The sequence below is a fragment of the Chenopodium album genome, chromosome 11, assembly GCF_948465745.1.
Source record: "Chenopodium album chromosome 11, dcCheAlbu1.1, whole genome shotgun sequence".
Classification (NCBI taxonomy): domain Eukaryota; kingdom Viridiplantae; phylum Streptophyta; class Magnoliopsida; order Caryophyllales; family Amaranthaceae; genus Chenopodium; species Chenopodium album.
In genome coordinates this window covers 2,539,475-2,566,152 of record NC_137844.1, presented here as the reverse complement: position 1 = coordinate 2,566,152, position 26,678 = coordinate 2,539,475, and the positions used below count along the sequence as shown (strand labels likewise).

At 34.1% G+C, this 26,678-nt stretch overlaps 4 protein-coding genes across 4 annotated transcripts; 1 reads left to right on the top strand and 3 right to left on the bottom strand.

Moving 5' to 3' along the window:
* Positions 1-2,588: 2,588 nt before the first annotated feature.
* Positions 2,589-9,649, top strand: LOC145567153 (uncharacterized). Its single transcript, XM_081626387.1, has 4 exons — positions 2,589-2,951; positions 3,052-4,416; positions 4,501-4,711; positions 8,342-9,649. Exons 1-4 carry the CDS (start codon positions 2,787-2,789, stop codon positions 8,950-8,952), a joined length of 2,352 nt encoding a protein of 783 aa, XP_081482513.1. The 5' UTR covers positions 2,589-2,786; the 3' UTR covers positions 8,953-9,649.
* A 7,289-nt stretch (positions 9,650-16,938) lies between these two features.
* LOC145568210 (beta-carotene isomerase D27, chloroplastic-like) lies at positions 16,939-19,032 on the bottom strand. The gene is made up of 7 exons (XM_081627647.1): positions 18,801-19,032; positions 18,561-18,700; positions 18,208-18,300; positions 18,027-18,088; positions 17,802-17,908; positions 17,261-17,353; positions 16,939-17,157 (listed from the first exon to the last, which is right to left on the bottom strand). The coding sequence occupies exons 1-7, from the start codon at positions 19,030-19,032 to the stop codon at positions 17,117-17,119; spliced, it is 768 nt and encodes a 255-aa protein (XP_081483773.1). The 3' UTR covers positions 16,939-17,116.
* A 606-nt stretch (positions 19,033-19,638) lies between these two features.
* LOC145568209 (putative histone H2A variant 3) lies at positions 19,639-22,799 on the bottom strand. The gene is made up of 2 exons (XM_081627646.1): positions 22,651-22,799; positions 19,639-20,207 (listed from the first exon to the last, which is right to left on the bottom strand). Exons 1-2 carry the CDS (start codon positions 22,756-22,758, stop codon positions 19,911-19,913), a joined length of 405 nt encoding a protein of 134 aa, XP_081483772.1. The 5' UTR covers positions 22,759-22,799; the 3' UTR covers positions 19,639-19,910.
* A 1,516-nt stretch (positions 22,800-24,315) lies between these two features.
* Positions 24,316-26,625, bottom strand: LOC145568208 (F-box/LRR-repeat protein 25-like). The gene is made up of 2 exons (XM_081627645.1): positions 26,471-26,625; positions 24,316-25,974 (listed from the first exon to the last, which is right to left on the bottom strand). The coding sequence occupies exon 2, from the start codon at positions 25,962-25,964 to the stop codon at positions 25,089-25,091; it is 876 nt and encodes a 291-aa protein (XP_081483771.1). The 5' UTR covers positions 25,965-25,974; positions 26,471-26,625; the 3' UTR covers positions 24,316-25,088.
* Between the last annotated feature and the right edge of the window lie 53 nt (positions 26,626-26,678).

The following is a 26,678-nucleotide window of genomic DNA, read 5'->3' as shown; positions in this document are numbered from 1 at the left end:
ACTTCTAGCATTTATTCCTCACATAATAGAGAAAAGTAAAAATCTAATTAAGAGACGGACGGAGTATTCTTAGCCATATGTATTACTCTTTCCATTCGAAAATTAAAGAGGAGAGAGTGACAGACATTGACTTAATCTTATGTTGTATGGCTAATTAAGATAGTCGTAATCAAGTTTGAGCTAAGAATTCTGGCCAAGAAGTGTAGTCTATTCTAGATTACTTTAATATTACAAGCCATGCATTGTCAATTACAGTACATAGTAAGTGGATTCACACAAGTTTTGATCACTACAAGAAAGCAAGCTACTGTAATATAGTTTACAAATGAAATGTTTATTAAGGGTCTTTTTTGGTAATATCATATTATACCTTTAAATTATGAACTTAGCTCATTGAAAAAACTATTTAAATAGAGTAATTTATTTTACTCGTAAATTTCACAAATAACAAATGAGACAAATTAAAATTCTCGAACTGGATTCTTACAAGGAAGCCCCAGTTAATCTCTGGGATAAATAAAATTTGTTTATCACATGACATTTTGGTAAATAAATCAACAACTTTTTCCAGTCATCATCACTGTGGAACCCACTTTTATTGAAAAAGTTATTGATTTATTCACAAAATTACCATGTGATAAACAAATTTTGTGTATCTCAGAGATTAATTTGTGTTTACCCAATTCTTACAGAAGAACAATAGAGTACAAATTTGCTAAAATTTTCAAAGTTGAAATTCTCACTTTTTATAATGTAATAGTTATCACTTGTCACTTATTCTAAGATAGTGTTTCGTTATAATTTTATACTTGTAATTGATTTTCTATATATACATTAAGGCCCTGTTATGTTCACCTTATTTCCACTTATTTAAGGGTTAATAAGTTCAGAGAAGGGTTTATAAGTTCAGATAAGATAAGTTTAGGAAAAATAAGTTCAGATAAGTTGTGATAAGGGTTAATCAAGACTATCCAAGTTTAATTTATAACTAAAATAAGTTCAGATAAGATCAAATAAGTTCAGATAAGATCAGATAAGTTTAGATAAGTTCAGATAAGTAAAAATCAAGTGAATAGAACACACCTTAAGTAGCAAAAATAAATTACTCTAACGAGTGATCCATGAATGACCAAGAGTCTTTTTATTAAAATTATTTAATAACCTTAATTATAGTGTAAGGACGTCAGGACACGAAATTTCATACCCAATATGCTCACCTAGCTAACAATGATTTTTTTTTAAACAAACTACTTTTTAAAAGATTGATATATCCTCACCTAGCTAACAAAGATTTTTTTTTTTTTTTTTTTTTTTAAAAAAAATAAACAGGATAGAAATAACTAACTAGACCAATATTTTTCGACCCATTGAACCAAGAAGGCAAATGACTACATTAGAATTCAAATTAACATGCCAATTATAAGCAAAACAAGCAAATTTGAACAATCATCCTCGAAAGAAAACCTTCTAAAATTCCCAAAAATACACAAACTTCACTTAAAACTAGGAAATGTGCAAAAACTTTCCGTGTACAATCCAATCTCACCAAATATAGGCATGATGAGTTCATAGATGAACCAAAAATTGTTGAGATTATCAAGTTATCTTGATGAATCAACTACCCATGTTTCCTTCCTCTGACTCACAAGTCATAAATCACCTTATTCTCAACAAATCGTAAAATTTTGCGGTAAGATAAAGTCTTGTCCACATTTATTTATGCTTCATGCAATCATGCATAACCGTTAACCCTGAACAAGACACAAATACATACACTATATACGACATTTGGGGTTTTCATCTTCTTCAATAGGACAAAACCTTCATTTTCCCATCACTTTTTGCTCCCCTCCACCGTAAATTATATTTTACTGCCCACTTTTTATTAAGTTTAACCCATTTCTTTTCTTTTTTTTTTTTTTATTTTATTTTTATTCACTTTTATTATATTTTATTTGTATATAACCATCTATCACCTTAGCTAATTTATGATTCCTTATCGTATTTAGTTTTCATACGTTTTTCTTTAACTTGCAACTCAATCTAATACAAGAGCACGCATATAAAAGATTAAATAAGCGTTGTTCTTTTAAGTTGTCTGTTTTGTTAACTTATGCTCAATCTATTCAGTTGTGTGCTGCTACGCTTTGTTTTGCCAAATCCTACCCTATTCAGCTTAGTATTAATGATTAATTGCTTATAATTTAAATTGAAGGTAATAGTAAAATAAAGTTAGAGAAACACCAGGATTAGAGGTAAAAAAGACACTAATTGTTGTAAATAATTTAAAACAAATAAAAAGTTAAAAAAAAAAAAATGATAACATTGAGATTAGAGAGTAAAAATAGAAGGGGGTAAAAAGGGTCAAACTTTGAAGTTGGACTCTGACACGTTCACTATTCGATAGAGCATCACCCACGGAAAAAGCCCAATTCCTCAAATCTCATCTTCCCAAACTACCCCTCCGTTTTATTCTCTCTACTCCACATTACAAAGGATATTTTAGGGATTTTCTCTCAAAGGTTCACCTCGTAAGACCCTTTAAAAGACCCGAAAAGCGGGAGCTAACGATAAAGCCGTGAAATTCTCATAACCCAAAATCACACACTAAAAAACTCAGTGAACTAGAGAGAGAAAGAGTGAGAGACTGTATTCATTTTTGTAGAGAGAGAATGTGAAGAAGAAGAAGAAACTGAGAAATTTCAATGGTGGTTTTCTGATTTCTGGAGATTGAAGGAGGTTTTAGAGAGAGAAAGAGAGAGTTTAGGTGGTTTTAGAGAGAGAAAATGACGACGACAGGGATAACAATCCATGACCAGAACTTAGAGAAGCAAATCGAGAAGCATATGGGAGGTTGTATGGCTGGTTTCTTCAACCTCTTTGATCGTAATCATCTTCTTTCTGGAAAACGCCTTTATCCTAAACGTCTTCCTCCTTCTATCTCTTCTACGGTAATCATTTGATTTGATAATTTTCTTCATTAGTTTTGATTTGTAAATTGATTGATGGATTAATTGATTGAGTTATTTTTGGCCTAATTTGATGAATTAGGCGGGTGATTCTGCATCAGAATCAATCTCAATCGTTGGATCTCCTCCGCCATTATCGACGGACTCTGAGAAGCCGAAGCAGAAACCTCAACCAGACCTTAAATCACCAGCACCAGAAAGTGTACCGGCGACGCCAAACTCAACGACGGAATCGGTAAAATCATCGCCATGGAAGTTCAACAGAGAAGCTCCGAGGCTCTCGCTTGACAGTCGAGCAATTACCGACGCGAAAGGCGGACTTCGGCCGCGAGAGATTCGAATCAACACTGTCTCCACTTCCGCTTCCGCCGCCGATGATGCGAGAGAGAATCAGCGTCAGTCTCCGAGCGTTATTGCTCGGCTTATGGGGCTCGAACAGCTTCCGAGCTCTTCCGGTGAGCCGCCGGAGAAGAAGGTTGAGCTTCGTAGATCAGCTTCTGAGTCTAGATCGAGAGATTATCGGTTTTTTGATACTCCGAGCTTTCTCTCTCCTGTAACAACCAAAAACGAAGTTATAGGAGAGAGAAAATCGGATCAAAAACCTGGTATCACTCGAAACCAGAACAACAATGGCGGAAAAATTAACAATATTCAGAAAGTAAAAAATCATAATGTTAATAATTTTAATAATAATAATAATAACAATAATCAGAGGAGATTAGTGGTAGAAAGGAAGAGTTATTATGATACGGCGGATTTTTTTCCGCCGGAACTTCCGGTGAAGCAACAACAGCAGCAGCAACATCAAGCGGCGGTGTCGATTTACGGCGAAATCGGACGGCGGATGAGAATGAGAGGAATCGATGAGCCATTGAAGGATCTAGAAACTCTTAAGCATATTCTAGAAGCTCTCCAGCTCAAAGGCCTTCTACATTCATCAACTGCTACGACAACTATTTCTCGCAACAACCGGAGATTCTCATCGGAGGAAGAATCTCCGGTTGTTTTAATGAGACCGGCGAGGTCTCCAGTGAATAATCGCCGGAGGAATGTGAATAATGCTTCCTCCGGCGAGAGTCCGAGGAGAGAGAGACCGGCGAGAAGTCCGATGAGGTCGCCGGGGAGGAATGAGAACCGAAGCTCGAGTCCTTCGGTTCGACGAAAAGGCGGTCCATTAAGCGTCGAAACGCAGAGGAGAACCAATGAAACGACAACGACGACATCAAGTAGCAGTAGAGTTTCGCAACATTCGCCGGTTCATTCACCGAAGATGACTCCTACAAGGCGGTCTGATCAGACGGTGAATCGGTCGCCTCGGAATCGGCGATCAACGGTCGAGAATTGTCAGGGAGATAGAATCCTGAGTGGTCCTGCATTTGCTGAGGATGAAGCATCTACGACTATTTCCGAAAGTAGTTTTAGTACTTCTTCACATACCGACAATGAGGTAAATCTTGTTTAAGTCTTCTTAATTAAAATACTAATATAAGGTCTCTTACTAATCATGATTAATTGTTTTTAATTTTTGCAGCGATGGAGGGGAGAAGAGTATAGAGATGGACGGAATCTACTTGAGAGGTGTGATAAGCTATTGCACAGCATAGCTGAGATAACTGCTAACTCGAACTCAAGCTCGGCGGAGTTACAGCAACCGAGTCCGGTATCGGTGCTGGACTCATCATTTTACAAAGAGGATGAGTCGTCACCGTCCCCTGTTAAAAAACGTACCATTGATTTCAAAGGTATACACACACTTTAAAACCGTTGTTACTAACTTCGCATTATGTTTTTGACTTTTGATGATGACGTTTCGTAGCTGTTTTTATATGTTTTATTCACACGATTTGTCCTCTTAACAAACACAACTCATGATTTTTGTTACGTAAGATTGGGGGGTTTTTAATGAATTCTGTAAGGAAATCTTTGTTATATCATTTCAAGTAGTACTACTCACTTGTCACTGTAACGATCACGCTGCTTACGTACTGAATCTGTGATGATCATGTTATGAAAATCCAATATAAATCGTACTTTTACGGCCCTACAACTGTAATCTGCCTCCTTTTATAATTATTATCAAGAAATTACCGTCTTGATACTCTGATTTAATTTTTCTATTAACACGAATTTTTTAGTTGCAAGTTTGGAATATTTTATATCTTACAAATAATATCCAAAATTATAACTAATAAAAATCGAAGGTAGTAATTTGACTGATTCTAATTAACTGATGTAGTGATTATAACATACAATAATCTTTAAGATTTAAAAGATTCCAATCAATCAAACCAAAGGAATGAACATGTTAGAGGTAGGATTATAAATGCACATGCAAGTTTTTAGATAAATTCTCCTAATTGATATTAATTGTGGTCTAATAGTTAATGCTTGTAAGTAGAGCTGTCAAAAGTTGACCCGACCCGAAATACCGACCCTAACCCGACCCTAACCCTAACCCGTCTGAACTCGAAAAAAATGGTGACCCGAACCCGACCTAACCCGACCTGAAACCAACCCTAGACCCGAGTTGACCCGAGTATTTGAGACCCGAACCCGACCATGAACCGACCTAAAGAGGACCCGACCCGAATGTGACCCGTAAATTATTGACCTGAACCGAACCCGACTCGAACCCGAGAATGACCCAAACCCGATTTAACCCGTCAAAACCCGAATTCAACCCGACCTGTTACTAACCCGACCCGAGTTCAACCCGACCTGTTCCTTACCCGATTCGAATTTAAACCCGACCTGTTACAAACCCGACCCGAAATCAACTCGACTTGTTAATTCAACCCGACTTGTTATTGACCCGACCCGAATTTAAACTCGACCTATTACTAACCCGAATTTTAGGATTTTCGAATTTTTAGGATAAAAAGAGTACTCCGTATTGACTATTGAGTTTCAGGCTTTTTTTCAATTTATTAACATGGATTCCAATTATAAAACAAAAGTGGCCTTTCTCATCTTACTTGACTTATCTCTTACATAATCCTCGTCAAAGAAAAACTGAACTGGACAGCAGCCAAAAAAAAAAAAATTAAACAAAAAAATAAAAAATAAAAAAAAAAAAACAAAAGTGGCCTTTTTTATTATTATTATTTTTTTAAAGGGAATTCAAATTTTATTATTCACATGTCTATTTAATTTTTTTTTTTTTGGAAATTTTTTAAATTACGTAATTTAATTTGGAGTTTTAAATAAATTAAAAAAAATTAAAAAAAAATGTAACTGGACCCAATATGACCGACCTGATATCAAACTTAAACCCTATTAATCCAATATTTGATACCCGAATACGAACATGACCCGACTTGATTATTATAATACGAGAATAAAAAGACTTGAAAAGGACCAATCTAATTATAACTCGAAAATTTTTGACTTGAACCACACTCGAGACCGACTTGGAAATGACCCGACATGATTATAACCCGCAAATTATTGACTTACCAATTTGAACTCGAGAATGACCAGACAAGTTTAAATGACCCAACTTGATTGTAACCCGCAAATTATTAACTAAACCCGACTTGAACCCAAGAATGACCCGACTTGGAAATGACCAGATTATATCCCGCAAGTTTTTGACTTGAACCGAACCCGACCCGAACCCGAGAATGACCCGACTTAATTATAACCCACAAATTATTGACTTGAATAGAGCCCGACTCAAACCCGATAATGACCCGACTTGATTATGACCCGCAAATTATTGACTTGAACCGAACCCGACCCGAACCCGAAAAGATATATGACCCCACGTGACCCGACTCAAGCATGACCCAACCCGAACCCGACCCACATAGGTCCTAACATTAACCCGTATTGACCCGACCCGAGATGACCCGACCCACACAAACCCGACTCAAACCCGACCCATTTACCCAAATTGACAGCTCTACTTGTAAGCACTGTATTTCTCTTGGGATAAGAGGTGATTATGTTCGGTTAATCAATTGATATTGTGACACGTATCAAATGAACGATCAATTAGAAACGACCACTATGTTATGTTATACGGTTAATACTCCGTATAGGGTATAAAGTACAAGTATAAATTCCTTGGTCACATAACTTAAACTCACAATAAAAGCTTGGTCAATTGGGTTAGCATTGATATTGATGTTATCCTCGTATTAGTCGGTAGTCAATGATTATTAATTAAGGTAAAATGAATGAGAGTTAGTACTAGCGAATGCAGTTTTAATTTAGTTAGAATGAAATGCACCTTAAGAAAGAGATGGTATATTCATTGGTCAAGATGCTAAAAAATACAGACTGGCAATTAAGAGAGCCAATTCAATCTGATAAATAGAGCCAATCAGGGTAAAGAAGAGGTTTTATGTTAGCTCAGATTAGTGGCCAGTGGGGTTGTTTCTGGGTTAAATTAAAGTAGAGCAGGGGAGCCTAAACCCACACATACCTGATCCCATCACGTGGGTTGCTCTCTTTCTCTCTCTTTTTTTTTTCTTTTTTTTTTTTCCAATTTTTTTTAGTTTTATTTTTTTTATTTATGAAAACAAAAGATAAATACTCTACAGTACGAGTATTAGATTTAGATATAAATCATACTTTACTTTATAATTACTCATTCATAAATTTAACTGTAGGCCTTCTTTGGTGGTAGTGTGGTACTGCTAGGACTGTACTTCCAATCCAACCTTTTAACTTTGTTTGTAACTTCTATAGCATCATAAAACTATACAAGTTTTTTAAAAAAAAAAATTATGGGGTGATTCAGAGTGAGGCCGCAATGATAAATAAACGAGCACAAACCCCATGGTTGGGAAGTCGGTACTAAAGGAATGGCGAATTATTTAGGGTGGGTGATAAATGAAAATTTTATCTGAAAAGAATGAATTCAAACATACAGTATTAATAGTTGTGTTGTCATGTGTTTTTCAATTAATTGTATCCTTAATTATTTACACAATGACACTAACATCACTACAGTAGGAATTTAGTGTAGTACTACTACTTCAGTGGTAGGGGTACCAAAGACTAAGCCTTTGCATTATCTTCGTTAGCTAGCTAGATTTGGTAAACATGTGTAGGATACAGATTAGACCTCCATTGAAATGGTAATAAATGAGATTAATTTACAAAGATGAATGATCTGTGTAAAGTGGTTGAGGATCTTTAATATTTTGATGAAGATTTTCTGCTCAAAAATTTCTTCCAACTGACATGATAACTGTCGCATTCAATTTCTCGAGCCTCATGTTTATGAAAAATCCTATTTATGGTCCTTTTTTTTACAGTATTTATTATTTGTGTTTTAATCAAAGTTGTATGAATTTCTTTTGGAGTACTTTGGACTGAATCCCTGACTTAATAATACTTATCTCTTCATTTCTGATTACCAGATCAAGTAGTTATGGAATTGGAAGATGAACTACTGTGGAGCCCATCTTCAATAATCCAATTATCTAAGCTTGATCATGATATTGATTCATCAGACGACTCAGAATTCAGCTATGTTTCAGAGGTACTCAGAGCATCAAATTACCTACCAGACGACAACACTAACTTATTTCTCTTACTAGAGAAGCAAAGTTCGATTAGAGGCAATAAAGACAAGTCCAAGGCTTCTATTCTTCAAAGGAAGCTCATTTTCGATACCATCACGGAAATCCTTGATCGAAACAGACAACTCCCTCCTTGGAAATTGATTTCAATCTCAAATTCAGCCTCCGGGAGATCAGCATTGGAGCAAATTTGGTCGGAATTCCAAAAAATCCGCAAGCAAGGTCCATCAGAGGATCTCTTCGAGGTCATATGTGGGGTGCTAAAAAAGGACTTAGCAGAGGATTCAGTAAACGGATGGGCCGATAGTCCGGTGGAGATGTCCGTGGCGGTGCTTGACATCGAACGGATGATATTCAAGGATCTAATCGGCGAAACCATCCGAGATCTCGCTACCTTTGCTGGTAAAAGTATGGAACTACAAGCACCTTGTAGGAAGTTAGTTTTCTAAAAGCGCGGGAAAAGAGACAAAATTAGAAAATTTGCAAAGAGTGGAGATAGAGAGCAGCTTTTGGCGCGCTTTTTCTGTTTAGGGTTTTTATAATTTTTAATATCCACCATCAAAAGGGCCCCCTCCACTCATTGGTTAGTTTATTATTAGTAGGAGTAAATTTTAATTTTAATTTTTTAACTTAATTTCTAAAGGTTTCGTCGGCCATGGTTTTTTGTGGTAATTTTATGGAATTGTGGACTTAGATATGAGAATGTAGGCTCAGCTGAAACCCAGGCAAATCTAACGGTCACTTTTTACTTTTCTTTTTTTTTTTTTTTGGTCCTATATTAATTTCAAGTTTTTTTTTTTTTTTTTTAGTGAAAAAGATGTAAAGTAATTAGGAGATTTATAAGTGAAAATAATTATAAAGGAAGTGTCATGTGAAGAGCATGTGGGTGAGCTGAAAAGGGCAGAAGAAGGTGTCATATCATAACTGTTTATGGAAAAAATAAAAAGAGAAAAAACAAGGGTGGGGTCCAATTAGGATTAATGTTTGGTGATTAATAATTAAAAATGGGGGAAATCCATGTGTTTTTTGTCTCTAAGTAAGAAAGATTTGTAATGATGAGTAGTAGTTGTATTATTAAAACTGTAATTTGTATTAGTGTTGGTTGTGATAAAGATTATGGAAATGACAGAGTGAGGTTGAAGATTATATCCACTGCTCATTGCGATGCACGATACTTGTTGTGGATTTATTAGAAAGGCATGGCCCCTTTTATTTTTAGCCCTCTCATTGCTCGTGCGCTCAACTGTGAATTCCCCATTTTCGTTTGTTATACCTTCTCAACCTCCTTCAATGATGATGATTATTACTTTAATACGTTCTCTCCAAACCTAAATTACTCTCAAGAAGTATACTACCTTGCTTTAAGTTAGATAATATATTTTGACTTTTAATAGTCAATATACAATCTCGCCTACCAAACTAAGCTTAATCTAGTAGTAAGCGTTGTACCTTTCAAGTTTCAACGGGGTTCAATCCTCACTATAGACACTTTGAAAGTGGAGATCGAATGAATTCATCATCTTCATTGATCATTCACTTACACTCGCAAATTAAAAGTAGAACTCAATTGCACCTATGTTTCATCTTAGGTCTATAACTATAATATAAGATGCATTTAATTTTTCTGATGAAAATAGTAAAAATTAAATTAAATAAAGAGCTATGCATGAATGTTTATATGTATCGTATATATTTAAGAATCAAATTACATATGGTGTTTAAAATTACTATCTTATTTGTATACGATACTAAAGATAATTGTGCATTTCATTAATTATACTCCCTCCGTCTCCAAAACTTTGACCCTTTTGGCCTAATTTTGTCCCAAAATGATTGACCCATGTGCATTAAAATACCCACCAATTTACAACAATATTTGTGCAAAATTAACTTCCCCATATAAAATTTTGTTTTTTCATTTATTTTTAATACTTTATCTCTCTACTTTTTTACAAATCCCATGTAAATTTATCTTTCCAATATGTTTTTATTTCTTTTTATTTAAGTTTCTTAATAACTGTGACATCAACCCAAAAGGGTCGAAGTTTTGGGAATGGAGGGAATACAAAACAAGTAGTAGCCTACCAAAATAAAGTCAATGATTATTAAATACAAATCCTTAGCCACAATGATAGTTAAGCAAATAAATCATGAATTAAGACAAGCATTATTGTTTCCTTCAAATGATCATCGTGAAACATAGGAGAAATAAAGAACTAATGTACACAAATGATTTAATTTGTTACACCTCAACATCATATATAGCTTTCTTCCACTATAATCAAATGCAATCATTTTCAAATTCAAACCAAACTAAATACTTGTATATATATATTCCCATTCAAAGAACAAATCCAAAACATCAAAAACAAGTCAAAGATAGAAAAAGAGAAGAGAGGGATGTAACATAGGCAGAGAAATGAACACAATACAATACAATACAGTAGAATATATACATACTCCACTGAACTTACAATCATAGCCTTTCTCACATGTTAACTGAGCAAAAAGAAAAGCTTACCATACCATTTACCAGGGATGCCATACCCTAAAAGTCAGATCTAATACATTTGTATTATGCCACTCATAGACTAGACTAGACTAGCCTAGCCTAGCAGCCTAGGGGAGTTGCGCACCATTCTTCTCTCTGAACAATAATAACCCATTTACTCATCATTGGCTTCACATAAATGTGCCATCATTTTTTTTACTACAAGTACAATTTTTTATTCAATACTCTCTCTATGTTTCTATTGGGTTTGGCTCTTACGAAAATGGTTAAAATTTACTCCATGCATCTGCTTTGAAAATAAATGTCAACATAATTGTTAATGCATGATTTTGATTACTATTATTAACACTCGTACATCGTATCAGGACAGAAAAATGTCTATGAAATGCTGATGTGTTGAAAGTATACATTACTGACATATCATCAGGCAACAGTTGTTTATATATTTATAGTATATTATATTAGGGATAAAAATGGTCAAGATGAAATATGAGAATAATGCAAAAGGTCAATTATATTACCATTATTTTTGAACAAACGAACAGAGGAAAATTTAGGTTGATAAAATGTGTAATTGACAAAAAATAAAAAATTAGTCGAAATGAATAATGGATGAGAAAATAAAGGAGCCATTTTATCATTTTATGGTATGAGAAAAAAATTATGAGACATTAAAAATAGATAAATATGGGGGAATTGAATAGGTGTATTGAATATGCAAAATTGATGCATGTATGATTCTATCTTCCTTGTTACTCTTACACATGTGGGGCAGTAAACCGCATTTTAATGTCGTTACATTCAGACAATACAAGCCCATATTTTATTTTTCCTCAATTATGAATATGAAGGACCCTTCACTGTCTCTTTTTTACCTACAAAATTATATTCCTTCCATTTTTAAAAAAGCAAAAGTGATTGCCAATTACTCTAGTTGGATGTATGCTTAGATTTTTACTAATAATGTACGAGTCAAGTAATGTTCTGATTTGACAAGATTGAACGAAGTAAGTCAAGTAACTAAGCTAAAAAGTTATTTAGGTAAAAGCCTTGAGATATGTTAGTCTAACAATAGTTATAAGAATAGTCACATTTTATCCTAGTTTGAGCAATAATCATCTTACACTCAGCATAGATGTTGGTCGTGTAACGCATAATGATACGGAGTAATAAAGTCATATTTTGCTTTTAATTCTACTCGTATATTAGAAGAAAACGATTAGGTATATTAAAACTCTAATAAGATAAAAAGAAGATCAAACTACTTAATAAATTTAATTTATACTTTCCTATGTATCATTATTACAAGCCTATTATATGAAATTTGAATGAATTACGCGCTAGATCCATATACCATACAAATACAAAAAGTAGTGCAAATAATCAAACAAATTGCAATAGTGAAGGCAATTATATATATAAGTAATTTTTTTTTTCTCCAAAATACCCTACATGTAGTTATGAATTGAGTCCCTTTGTCTTATTGATCATTCATCTCTTAGATTGGTCCAAGCTCTACTCTTTTAGCATGTCAACAATTGTTGATAATGACCATACACAAAATGATAACATTTGACCGTCCCAAATTGATAAGACCACCAGAAGAAATACACATATTGGCGGATATGGAGTTGAAATTCTTTATTGGCAGGATCATACACTCCATTGGAAAGAAGTTAAGGCGAAGAACATACATTTCATATTTTTTTGTGGAAAATAATATAATTAAGAGTTTTTAGGCTTATTTTCAATGGACTTATTATACACTAGTTTGAAATAGAGATGGTGATTGTTTTGGTGGTGTGAATGTGTGATAGCACTCCAATTTCACATGTTTCTTATGTGAGACAACAGGTTGCAACTTGTATGTTACTGTATTTAGGGGTGTCAGTTCGGATGATCAGATTGGATCTGATAAAGTCGGGTCAATTGAGTAAATTTTTAAACTTGAATTATACTAAATTATCATGTCGTCCACACGAGTCTTAATCTAAATCGGATATTTTTCGAGTCGGTTTTGAATCGGATCGGGTCGGATGTACTTTTGATACCGTCCGTACTATGTAGTATATAATACCAAGTATGAAGTCTGGTGTAAAATACAAAATATTTTAGGAGTATATTTAATTAGCCGATTTTTAACTAAAATTTATGTAAAATCTCATGCGTACATTATAACTTTAACATAAAGTACACATGATGTTGTCAAAATCAACATTTTAACACTTTAATTTACCATTTATATTTTTAATATTTCATTTAGCAAAAAAAATGGTTCAATAATTATTAAATATACACATAAAATCAAACCTTAGGTTGTATTTTTATTCCTGTATTTTTCATCCAAATATCAGTGTATGTAATATAGATCACAATTTTAATGATGTATACATTTTTTTGCTCCAAATTTGTTGACACGTTTTGACTGCATGTTGACACTATCAATTTGATAATACATTTGTGATTTATAGATATGAATATACATAGTCATGTACAATCTTATTAGCTTCGTTTTAATGCGTACTAATTAGAATTCAATTTTTTAGTTTATTTTAATGTCTATCCTTTTTTTTTTAAATAGTTATTTTAATGTCTACTTAATGTATAAATAGTTTATAATTATCTAATCAAAAATAATTTTTAATTGAGTTTTTATATTGACAAACGTAACAAAAAAATGCCAACTTATTAGTAACGGAAGAAGTATATTAAATGAATGAAACTAAAATTGGAACACCATTTCTTTCTACTGATAAAAATAAAAAAAATAAAAAAGAAAAGGAAAGATAGAAAAGATAATGTGAAATAATAGTGGGAATATTCTCATCCAAGAACATGGGCCTTCCATTATACACTTAGCTTAAGTAAGTCCATTATAACTTCTCTGGCCCAATTTTGACAGCTTGCCTATGTCATTTCCATGCAATATTATTGACAACTATAGTTATCCAACAACATCCTTTCTTGTCCCTCTTTCGTACAAATTTCATTAAGTTCTTTGCCCCCTTTCAAATAGGTAAAAAAATAATAATTATATTTCAATACAATATTTTTGGTGTATTAGTAAATTAAAGCTTGGACCAAAAACCAGGTACTGTACAAAAAAAATTTACTTTAAAAGTTTCATTATTTAGTGACCATGTTTGTCTAAAAAAAGGACCATTTTTCATTAATTATATTAAATACAGTCCTTTTTCATTATAGTACATAGTTGTCAAATTCATACTTAGCTAGGCACTTTATCAAAATTAGGTCCTTTTTATAGATATCTGGTTTGATGCTAACCCAACTTATGGATTTTGGGCTCACATATATTAATTGAATTGAATGCAATAGATAGGCCTTTGATGGTCCCTTTCTTGGTTAGAATAGAGCTAATTAAACATGGACACTAGTCAATTTTGCTTTAAACAATCAAACTTAGTACACTGTTTAACTGTCTTGATATGAACATGTTGTTAGTAACTTAGTAGTACTAAAGTTGGCCTAAAGCTATATAGGGGGAATGTCTATATTCCATGTGAAGCTAATAGAACATGGTCCACCCTAGAGCCTGCTCTGATTGACTGAATTGAGCTGAACTGAATATTTTATGAGAGAAGGAAATTAAGAACGGAACTGAACTGAAAATAAGTTGAAGAGAACAAGCCCCTAGTCGTGAACTGAGAGTTGACATTGAGTCAATGAAATAGTCAATTTCCTTTCTCTTTTCAGTGGTAAACTAGATTGGTAACTTGGTGATACTTTAAAGGCTTGTGATAATGTAGTAAATATCTTTATGTGTTACATCAAGAACCTTTATATTATGTTATATAGTAAAAGGAAACTTATTAAAACAAATACGAGGTACTGTAATTTGGTTCATTTTCTCTACTATTTGACAAATCAATTGATTCATAGTGGTACCAATTGAATGTTGGTGTAATGGTGATTGAGACTGCATTTCGTAGGGAGGAATTCGTGTTCAATCCCCCACAACAACAGTTAAGAGGAAACTGGAACTTAACAACCCAAAACCGACCCCTTAATCCAGATTAGCTCAAAGGGTAAACCGAGTGAAACACACAAAAAAAATGATCAATAGTGGTAATTGGGCTCATACAATTACATGAATTAATGACAAATCATATGATCATAGTGGTAATTGGGCTCTAAAATTCAATTTAAAGACACATTGCAAAAGAATAGGCCCATTCCTATGGACCAGGCCTTTGTTTTGCAACCCAAGAGTATAGACGAGGAGCTCACTTCCCTCTGTATTATTTATTTTTACTAACTATTACTCAAAAAAACAAAATTTACTAACTATTACTCTAAATCAAATCTTTAAGATATCAACACACGTGGACTTTCTTTGTAATTGTTTGTAGACAATACAAAATTTAATCTATTTAAGTGTGACTCGATTTGGATTTTGGAACATAACTTTGAAAACACGACACGCATTCACATATTTTCGAAATTGGTCCAAAAGTGTAAAGTTTTAGACCATTTTTTAATTCATTGAAGCCGGAAAAGAAATAGGTTAGTGTGCTTCCTATTGACCCCACAATGCCCCGGGAGGCCATTTAGATAGTTGAAACCGTCCACTTTTTCTTAAAATTGTTAATTTAGCCAATCACATATACTCCTCCATTTGTTGACTGAAGACCACCTCAAGTCTCTATGTGACATAATGAGATTACATATGGTTCCAAAAATCATTATAGACTATGAGATGCACCCCCTTTACATCCCAAAAGTTTTCAACACCAAGTCACAAATCCTCATAAATATAGTAAGTCTAAAAGTGTGGATTATAGCCTTCAGGTTTTAAATGTTTTATTTTTTTCGGAATAGCAAAGTAAATACGTCATGACCTTTTTCATGTTTTCATGGATCACATGAAAAGCCCGGGAGACCATTCGAAGAGTTGAAATTGTCAACATTGCCTTTAAACTGTCAAATTAGTTGATTACGTGTACTCCTTTTTCATTGACTTATGGCCACCATGAGCCTGTATGTGAGCGACTATTGATCACATCGAATTTCTTCTACCAAGTCTATTGATGCTAATATACACATTCAAACCCCACCTTTTTTTTAATTTTTTTTTTTTTTTTTTATTGTGATTTGTGGGTATCCAAGTGTGCCCCTCAAACCCCCATATTGTCCCTCCACTTACCCTAGAATCCCATAATATTACAACAACTAATTTTTTAAAAGGCTTCAAAAATTACATTATGGTGATTTCCACTTGCATTTCATGAAATTTCCCTTTTGGGCTATGCTCAATTAAGGGCAGAGAAAACTCCACCTAAATCTAAGCTTTGTCTACTTATGGCATTTTGTATCTTAGTTGGTGGCAAACATTGTTGGTCCACCTTTGCTAGTTTTTCTACTAACAACCCAAGTTTATACAAGTATATTCTTTTTCTCTTAAAAACTTGTGTATGATTTTATTTATTTCACAAACATTGAAGTTTTCTAGTTGGCCTAATTAGACGAGATTCATAAACTTACAGTAAGTTGACAACTTATATAGCTGTAATAATCCACTAATGTTGATCATCATGTCAACCACTAATGAATTATCTCTTCATTTCTCATATTCTTCACTAGGTTAGTAGTCCAAGGGGTGGTAGGTGGGGCCATTGTCTTAAGTTTTAACTCTTTTTTTTCCGCGCATTAATGGCATGTGAATGAGCACTTGTCTTGCATGTAGAAAAATAAACAAATTTTACTTGACCGCCTACTTTTTAGCTGAGCCACCTAAAATGAAGCGAAAATTCTAATCATCTATGCCCGTAGTCACAAAATAAATAAATTTAATAGCCGATTCCATAACTTCATTTGCCTTTTAAGCACTTAACTAACACAGGGGCCTACAACAACTTAGTTGTTTCAAGTCCACAATGCAATTGCAGATTGTACGGCTAATACATCATTCACAGTATAATATCACATTTAAGTCCAATTTTCTAATCATGGTCTTCATAATGCACAACTGAGCGAGTGTTCGTGGAGATTTCATATCCTACAGGATCAAATTGAGAGCCTTTAGCATCATATAGCATGCGTACTCATACGTGTCGCGGCCAAGGTGGTAGCATGGGATCATATTAGGAGCACCTTTCAGTAGTGTGCCTCTTATTGATTTTACCTGAAACAAACAAGAAAACATAAACATTTTTTTTTTTTTTTTTTTTTGTAGCTAAGATAAAGTTCTGATTTCTCTGAAAAATGGTAGATTTTAGTCATTTTACATAGTTTATAGCAAGGTTGCTTTGTAGCTGGATCTTCATCAGGAGTTGGTGGTTCCTCACCAAATATCATATCACAACTCATGTCTTCAAAATCTGTAAAATCATACTGTTATAACACTTAATTATTGCATATCACATACAAAAATTTACCAATTCCTAGAGATTTCGAGTGCATTTTTAGTGTAAAAAAGCCGGTATTATATTGTAGTTGGACTAACTGTTAGTTAATTTCTGCTGATTATAACAGAATAATAGATGGTATATCTACTGGCTGCAATACATGAAAACGCCTAATCTGTCAACTCTCGACGACATTCAGGAAACAGATTCATAACCATCTAGGATGATATCATGCAGCTAAATAAATAAAGTGCTGTTTTTATAATTAATTAAGGAAAGAACAAATTGTGATTTGAGGGCATGTAAATTATAGTGTTTCCATGTACCCTTAATGGTGTTATTATGGGACCCTTAGTGTTATTAGTGCAGATTTACTGTTAATTTTTCAACTAGTTGGTAACAGTTAGTCTGTTAGACATACTAGGGACCATGTTGATTGGCATTCCTAGAGAATCCTTGATGAATGTTTGAGTTGGAAACTTGCAGAGGTTTGTGCACATTCCTACACAATTTGAGCTCTCTAAAAACCTGATTCGAAAAACAAATTTTTAATTTTAGATATTAGAGAAACATATAGTTCTAAGCAATGTGATTAATTTATCTAATCACGGTAGTTTGCACCAAGATCATGTTGTTAATACATTACCTGCATTTCTTTACGTGCACCACGTTCTTCTCTGTTGTTCCTTTGAATTCTGATTCCTTCAACTTCATCATTAGTCCATTATTAGACTTGTAACAAGTGCTTAACACATTTTCGTGTTTTTTCTAAAGATATCATTTTTCCTTGATTGCTAAGCATATTTATAACTAGCTTGAAATTTTACCTCAGATGGTCCAACTAACCAAGAAAAAAACAAGCCTGTGAATTTGGCTAGGAGTTCTCTTGTAAACTTACAATGTGGTACCAATGCCCTCAACTGTCCACGAAAAGTTCAGAACACAATACTAATTAGTCATTGGTTTTACATACAAAGTAAAATAGGACTACTCGATTTAAAGAAAAAATGAGAATGTTGTTTTATATTACTTCTTTGGTTCAGAAGATTAGTAGGACTACGGCCTCATTCTCTTCAACTTATTAAAACAAATTTATGTCAAATTTGTTTTGATTAGTACTCTATTTCTAATGCCAAACAATATGTAAAATTTACAGAAATAACAGGTTAAGAGTACTTGCCAAAGGGAAAATTTCCTTAGGAATGGATCTAGCAAGACCTTCCAAGCTGAGTTGTCGTTGTTGCACTGGATCAAACTTCACAGTCACTTCTTTGCAAGTTTCCAACAAACCATCATAACCTTTCTCTTCTATCTGAATGCCTGCATAAAAACATATAAATCAGCTTTGCTAACTAGTATACAGGACTTATAAAATAGAGATCGAATTATATGTTTGTTAGCTACTCCTTATATTACAAACCTGCTACAGCTTGTAGGTTTTGAGAGAGATGATTAATGGCCATAAGATCAAGCCATGTATCGTGGTAGCTAGTTATCTTTGGAACGTTTCTTACCTCGAGTACCTTGTGAGCTGATGGTTTTAGTGACATAAAAGGAGTAAAGGATATGATCTTGTTATGGTGCATGTATTTTCTGTGAGGGCTAGGGAAGGTTAGATGAGAAATTTTGCTGTTTATCGCGCTGGTATCCATGGATGTTTGTTTGATGATTGTAATGAAATGTTGAGAAGAGTTTCCCTTAGAATTCATTCACATTAGACTAATATATATATAGGTAATAGAAAACAACCAATGCTTCTTGTGTGCTGTTTTCCTGTATTTTGCTTACACGTCTAAATTTCAAGTAATGGTTGCAGGATAGCAAACCATCTAACAAAAGGGCAAAATGTCCTTATTACCCATGAGCGAAATTTATAGTTAAATTTCTGTTAGGGAAAGAAAACACAAGGACAATCTGCGCATTTCGTTCTTTAGTTGCCTCACTATTAGACAATTGGGCAATGCTCCAATTTTTGTATGTTTGAAGAGTTCCTAACATATCAAATTCATCGTTAAACATACAAAATTCAATTAGCATCAGTTTAATCTTTTCTACAAAGATATACACAGAAATTTAACCCTGCTCCTCCAAATTCTAATCTTATAAACTGATAAAAATTTAATTCAGCTAGATAAAAAGTTTATTTCACACCTTCTAGTTGAACATTTTGTGAATAGATTAATATACTACCATGAGATGAAGCTATTGTTGATGCCATCAAAAGAATTGGATATGCACATGTAAAAAAACAAAACTCATGCTAAATTTGCAGTAGAAATTTCACTGATTTAATCAAGCAAGAAACTTAATTGAATCATCAAACAAACACATGTTACAAGACAAATCCAGTTAGAACTGCACAGAGAGACCAGAATGAACTAAATTGACAAGCACCTAAATAGCTAATAAAATATCACACTTAGAAATCCTACAGCAGGTTCGGCAGAAAGATATTACAGCTGAAATTGCTAGAATGGAACAATCCCACATATACTTGATTCTACATCCTATATTATCAGATAAAGAATCCTTAATCCTTGGCTGATTTGTTAATCAAGGACTTGTGAATGTGAGGGATAACACCACCACCAGCAATGGTTCCCTTGATGAGGGTATCGAGCTCCTCGTCCCCTCGAATAGCAAGCTGCAGATGCCTAGGAGTGATCCTCTTCACTTTTAGATCTTTGCTTGCATTTCCTGCTAGCTCGAGCACTTCTGCAGTCAGGTACTCAAGTATCGCAGCAGAGTAGACAGCTGCAGTTGCACCTACACGGCCATTGGCTGAGGCTCTTGACTTAAGGTGACGGTGAATTCGACCAACTGGAAACTGAAGAACCCCGCACAGGCAATCCACGCAAAATTAGTAATTTATAAAAAAAATAAACATCAAATGAAATCAAGGGGAATATATCACGTCAACAATGAGTTCATTATAAGCAGAATGGTTGTTTAGAAAATCTGACACACTTTAGGAATTCAAGGGAATAATCATAATAATCAATAACTCAAGCTTTCATGACAATCATACTATAAGTAGTGCCACCAATAGGAAAACAAAACAGGCAAAAGGCAGTAGCTAGACTTGCAAAATAATCATTGATATTTGAATATTTTTAATACACAGGTAAGTACTCCATATTAATACAAGGGAATTATTAAAGGCTTAGATTGTTGCGCAGGGAAAACCATTGATGAGAAGTGAAATTCTCTACTTTACTAAAACCAATTACACATACGGCATACAAAATCACTAATAAACAAAGGGTTGATTCTTCAATCTGTCTATTAGACTATTGAGAACACTGACATAATGCAATGGAAAACACATTTTACTAATTCATCATTTAGTGATGAGTTGAAAGCTTGTTTGGTTCTCATAACATACAAGTAGATTTCTTTCTAATAGCAAAAATTTCCTTGATTTATGACCCAAAAAAAAAACTAGTGAGAAGTTTTCCCAAAAACATTATAGCTCCACAAATTCTCCAAAAATGTAATTCTATATATATTGATTAATGGAATGAACTACTACAACTCATAGAGGTATATGATTCGAACAATGCCTTGAGTAAAACAACTATTCCTTCACAGCTTCACCAATAGACCGTTCAAAATCAGTACTGTTGATTTTACTTCTTTAAGAAAATTGACAATGAACAGATGACTGACTAAACATGCTACTTAGAGTTGCATCAAGTCATTATATCCTCACAGAAAAATGGGCATTAATCAACTCTCACATGATATCAAGAGCAATACATTTAACATCTCCTTATAGTTTATACTACTTAAGCTCAATATAGAAAAGTGAGCTAAACAAAGAACAAAAACTCTATCAAGGTTACTTCCACCCATCTTTCATGATCAACAACATTTCTCCTTATGCCAAAACTCTAATCATATAGCTTCCATAATGCACATGTAAATAGTTACCAATGTATAAAAAAGCTCAAGGTGCACTAAAGCGAGAGGGGTTCTGCTGCGCCTAGGTGCGCCTCTTTGAAGTGAGGCGCACTATATGGGCAGTTAAATAATTTTGGCTGAAGTGCGCCTTAGGTGCGCCTCGGGCGCTTTTTGTGCACCTAACCCAAAACGGCTCGACTAGACTAAAATAAGCGCTCGCCCTGATCGCCTTGCGCCTCAGCGCCTAGGCGCGCTTTTCAAACACTACTAGTTACTAATGAGAAAAAAAGGCAATTCTTCAATTGTTATTTTGAGATACTACTTAAACAATTCAATGAAGCCACACAATAATGGAACTTATCAATAAGTGATGGTAAGTGAACAATTGTTTAGCTCTTAAAGAATCCGCTAAATAGTTGTCTTTTGGCTGAAAAACTACAAAAGGAAAGAAATAATTTAATACTGTTGGGCAAACAATTCTTAATGACTTGGTCTAGTATCTCCTTTCATTCAACATTAAGTTTCATTATTGGCACTACCAAAGAAAATTACCCTCAATCTTCAATTTTTAGAGCATATAGTTTCAAATCATAAAGAGATGCTATTCAACAATTTAAATTGAGTAAACGAAGAGCAACTTCTCCATCCTAAGCTCAAGACCCCAACACATGCTTCCTAAAGCCTTAAGAGTATTTGAATGCATCTTATAATACATTAGGCGATGTTGGTTTCACTTCTTTTAAATATCTGCCTTTAGCTTGACAAGTAAGGTTAACTATGAAGTTAACTCATATTGTCAATTGTTTAAAATCACATTGACCTTTTGATAGCTTTAAACAATACTAGGCAACGTTGGTTATGAGAGAAATCTATGACTCTTCAAGAACCATTTCAAAAAAAATCTCAAAGAAAAATCAAATGAATCAATCAGCTTGTATTGAGAGGTATAACAAACTAATACGGAGTAACAAATTACCATCAACGGCTTTAAATATAATCCAATTACAATAAAAGTGACATTACAACTACACTAACAAATCAAAAGGTATAACCTTTATTCAAGGTCACCAATTTATGAGAACTTGATACATTTTACCAGACTACTTGCTAGCTACAACAAATCATGACTCAACAAATGCAAACAGAAATAATAAAAACAAATGCTTATGTACTTTACAAATCAAATAAACTCAACCACTAAACACATCCATGATTAAGCTCAAGTATATATTTAACTATCATGCTTTAATCCTATGATAATTATTTACACTTATATTTTAGCTAGAAGTAATACTTTGTAACACATAACAAGATATCATACATAAAAAAGATCCACAATTAAACAGAGAAAGAACAGGAAAGACTACCTGAAGACCAGCTCTAGAAGAGCGAGAAACAGGTCTCTTCTTCTCCTTCTCTTTGTTACCAGCTGTTGTTTTACCAGCCAATAGCCCTTTTCCTCCTTTTCCTGCCATCTTTCGTCCTCAAATTTCAAGATCTTCAAACCCCAAATACACTGAGAAACACACACAAAAAGGGCAGAAATTATCAAGATTCAATTTTTATCATCAAATGAAAAAAAATTCGAACAAATTTGAGTTTGAAAACTTAAATTAAAGATAAATCCCTCACAAATTATACAAGATTAACAACCCAGAAACTAAAGATAACCCCAAACATTAGAGATCTGGGTCAAACCCAGGAAAGAAAACCCCCAAATTTGAGGGTTTTAAAGAACCAAAACCCAGAAAGAATAAAATCCCAGATTTCTGAACAAGCAAGCAAAATAAAAAATATCCAGATTTCAAAGATTAATAGCAGATAATAATAGAGAGAAAATATGGTGAAATAACGAAGCAGAGAAGCATACCTGTGACTATGAGAATTAACAAAGGAAGAAACTTTGGCAAGAAAGCGTAGAGAAGGAATTAAATAGAGGAGAGAGAAAGTGGGTTTTGAAATTAATGGCGGTGAACTTACGTTTTGATTTTAACAAGGCGTTGAAGAGCGCCAATTCCCTGAAATTTTCATGGAATTTCTGGGTTTTCAAAGTTTCGAAATTTTGCCGCCTTTTCTTTTTTTGAAAACGAAAATGAAAATTATTCCAAGATTTTTGGACTTGTTTTACCAATTAAAGTATCCAAATTTATTAATGTGGGCTTTTAACGTATTGACTTGAAAGACTATGGGCTTTGGCAAACTGTATGCAAGCCCAAGTCAAACTCAATAGAGAAAAATAATGAAATCCCCACTCCCAATTTCCCAAATAACGATCTCGTAAAGATATAAGGTGGTACCGTTACGGCCTTACACTAGGTCAAGCTTTACTTGGTACCTATTAGTGATTTACTAATCAAAGTCCGTACATTAGTGCAATCATCATTTACCGTTGTGACTCTTTAAACACTAGAAAAAAAAAAAAAATGATCATATATCGAACAGCTACAACTAACAGCTTCATCATGCCTTTTGCTGGTGGGTGGGTTGTGCTTCAAGATTGTTTAATCAGCCTGTCACAAATTGGCTAGCTTAGAACCAAATGTAGTAGCCTAGCCGGCTAAGAACTTACCCGTAGCCACCTCCATTGACACTGCAACAGTAAGCCATCTTTCATACTTCGTAGTTTTATACTCCACTTCCCCTCCTTTATTTTTCATATTGTATATGATCCAAATTGCACATGATTAGGATGAAATCGATAAGCCAATACTGCAGAAGTGCTTCAGTTTCACAAGTAGACTGCATGTAGTTAGTACCTCTCGTATACCATCTCCTACAGCAACACTAGATTCAATATTCGAATCCTACAGCCTTCAGCTTTATGTATATTTGTTATTGGCTTCTACACCTCAAGCTCACAACAGTCACAAGGTACCAAAATATCAATTTACCATAGAACAACAGTAGTTTAAATAGAAACTGTAATAAACAAGGTACGGAGAAAACACTTTTTGATGAATGATACAGATTACAGAGTGTACAAATACAGAAACATAATTATATCATACAAGACCTGCACTATCTGTATTACTAACAAAATGAAAAAAAATGCCAGTATTGCAATATCTAAATTCAACTGCACGATTCTCCCAACACGTACAATACTTATTCAAAATTATTCCAGCGCAATACATTGCAGCTATTTAGCTGCTATACGAAATATATACAAGTATAATCAAAAAATTAAAATGTAGAAATTGAATACACGAAAGAATGCAAATGATCTCATATGAAGTGACATACATTTTTCTGGTTGAAAGTTGTTCAAAACGTTCAGCAAGGTGTAGCAAGCTACTCAAAATTCACGGATTTCTAGCTGCAGCTGGAAGTTTACTGGAAATCTGATCAGTGCATTTTCGGATGGCATCAAGCTCATCTGGCTTTGGCAAGTCGCACTCCCATTTGTTGAGGTACAACCTTTTACCGGCAGGAACAACAGTCATTTTTTCCAAAGCAACTGCTGATTCAATCAGCAAAAGAGCTAGTTCAATATGCCCTTTTTTACCCAAGAAGCCACTGAGCTCAATCTCCCGAAGATGTTCATGGCGAAAATCCGTTCTTAAACCCTTTTCTAATTCAGGAGTATAGAAGTCAGGGCCCTTTAAATGCAACCCGAACTTATACAGAGAAGGGGCTGCTCTAAGCAATTTAATGAACCCGGTAAAAGCACCAGTTAGACGAACAACTGACATAATCAATACCTTAAGACTGGCCAGTACAGGCAAAATCTCATAATTCATATCAAACTTCTCGAAGAAAAGATCAAGATCCAAGATTAAAGTATGGAGCAATAGATTTTTACTCATTAGTTGGCTAAAATCTCATCTATCCATCCCAGACGCAGCACCCTAAGCTTTGAGATATTTTCAAAGGAGAATTTTAATTTTGGTCCAATATATGTGAAAGATGCAAGATTTCCTGCATTAACTTCCAGTTTGACTAAATCATGACAAAGGTATATGTGCAAAAATTTCAACCGGATCAATGACTCCGGGATTCTTATACTTCTCAGATTCACAGCTGAGCAAACAAACAAGTCCTCAATAAGCAAACAATTTGACAGCAGATCCTCAAAAGCTTGTTCTGTAACAACCACATAGGTCAAAGATACCAACTTAAGATTCTTGAAACCGCTAAAAGCAGGAACAACTTCACATCCGCCCAAACGAAGCTGGCTTAGACAACAAAGATTGGTTTGAGGACTAGCCACCTGGGGAGGAAAGAGCCACGAACCAATGGCACTTCCCTTTCGGAAATGTAGGTTAAGGCTTTGCAAATTGCACTTAAGGGCAAACAAGACCCAACGATCAATGTAACATACCACTTCCTCAGATAATTCATAGTGCCCTGAAAAGGTAGAAACACAAATTGAAGGTGACACCAACTGGCTAACAACCCCATCCACCAATCTAACAAACTGATGCGTTCTCAAACGCTGCTCTACATAACCGAGCTCCCGGCCAAACATGTTATAGGTATCAAATGTCAAACTAAGAGATTTCATCCACAAATTCCTCCACCTCTTTGAAAGAACACCAGTACTCACAGCTTGTTTCAATGGCAAGAAGGATAATATGTGAAGGAGAAGTTCATCAGGCAGCAAACTTATCCTACCTAGCAAAATGCTATCAGACTTCATGTCTAACAAGTCACCCAATCTAAATTGTTTCCTTTCATCCATTCCTTTGCACCTAAAATAACATTAACACATTAATACATCTTCTTATCTTATAATCAAAATTACTTGTATACATAATACCCACTAATTCTTTATGCATTATTAACTTATAATATAACAATTGAGAAAAAAATTTGCCATATATAACAGAAATATTCACAACCACAGCATAATTGAATTCCAATAATATCACCCTTTTCATCTATGCAATTAAAAGCCATAAAAATCAAATACCCAGTTCATATTAATGAAAATCAATGGTAAGAATCGAACAAGCGAGGTTAATTACAAGAAAAATACACATTTTTTAAGCTAGTATCTATTCAATAGGGTAACAAATTAGGGGGGAATTACTTATCCCTAAAAATTTCAATTAAACACAATCAATATCGTACAATTTGTATTAGAAATTCATTCAAAACAACAGATGAAGACTTTCATGATGATTAAAAATCATAACTTAAATAAAATCAGGGAAACAATAATCGAAAATAAAAGAGCAAATTTACCTGATGAGAGAGGAATTTGAGTGCGAAGTAATGCATATGCAATCAACAGCGAAGAAAGAGGGAAATAATCGTTGAACCTAACACTCGGATTAACTGATTAACAAATTTAAATGGGAATAAAGGGATCGGATCGCTTAAGTAGTGTTCATACTGAATTTTACTGATAAAAGTGACCATGTACAAAGCCCAATATGGGGCATACGCCTCC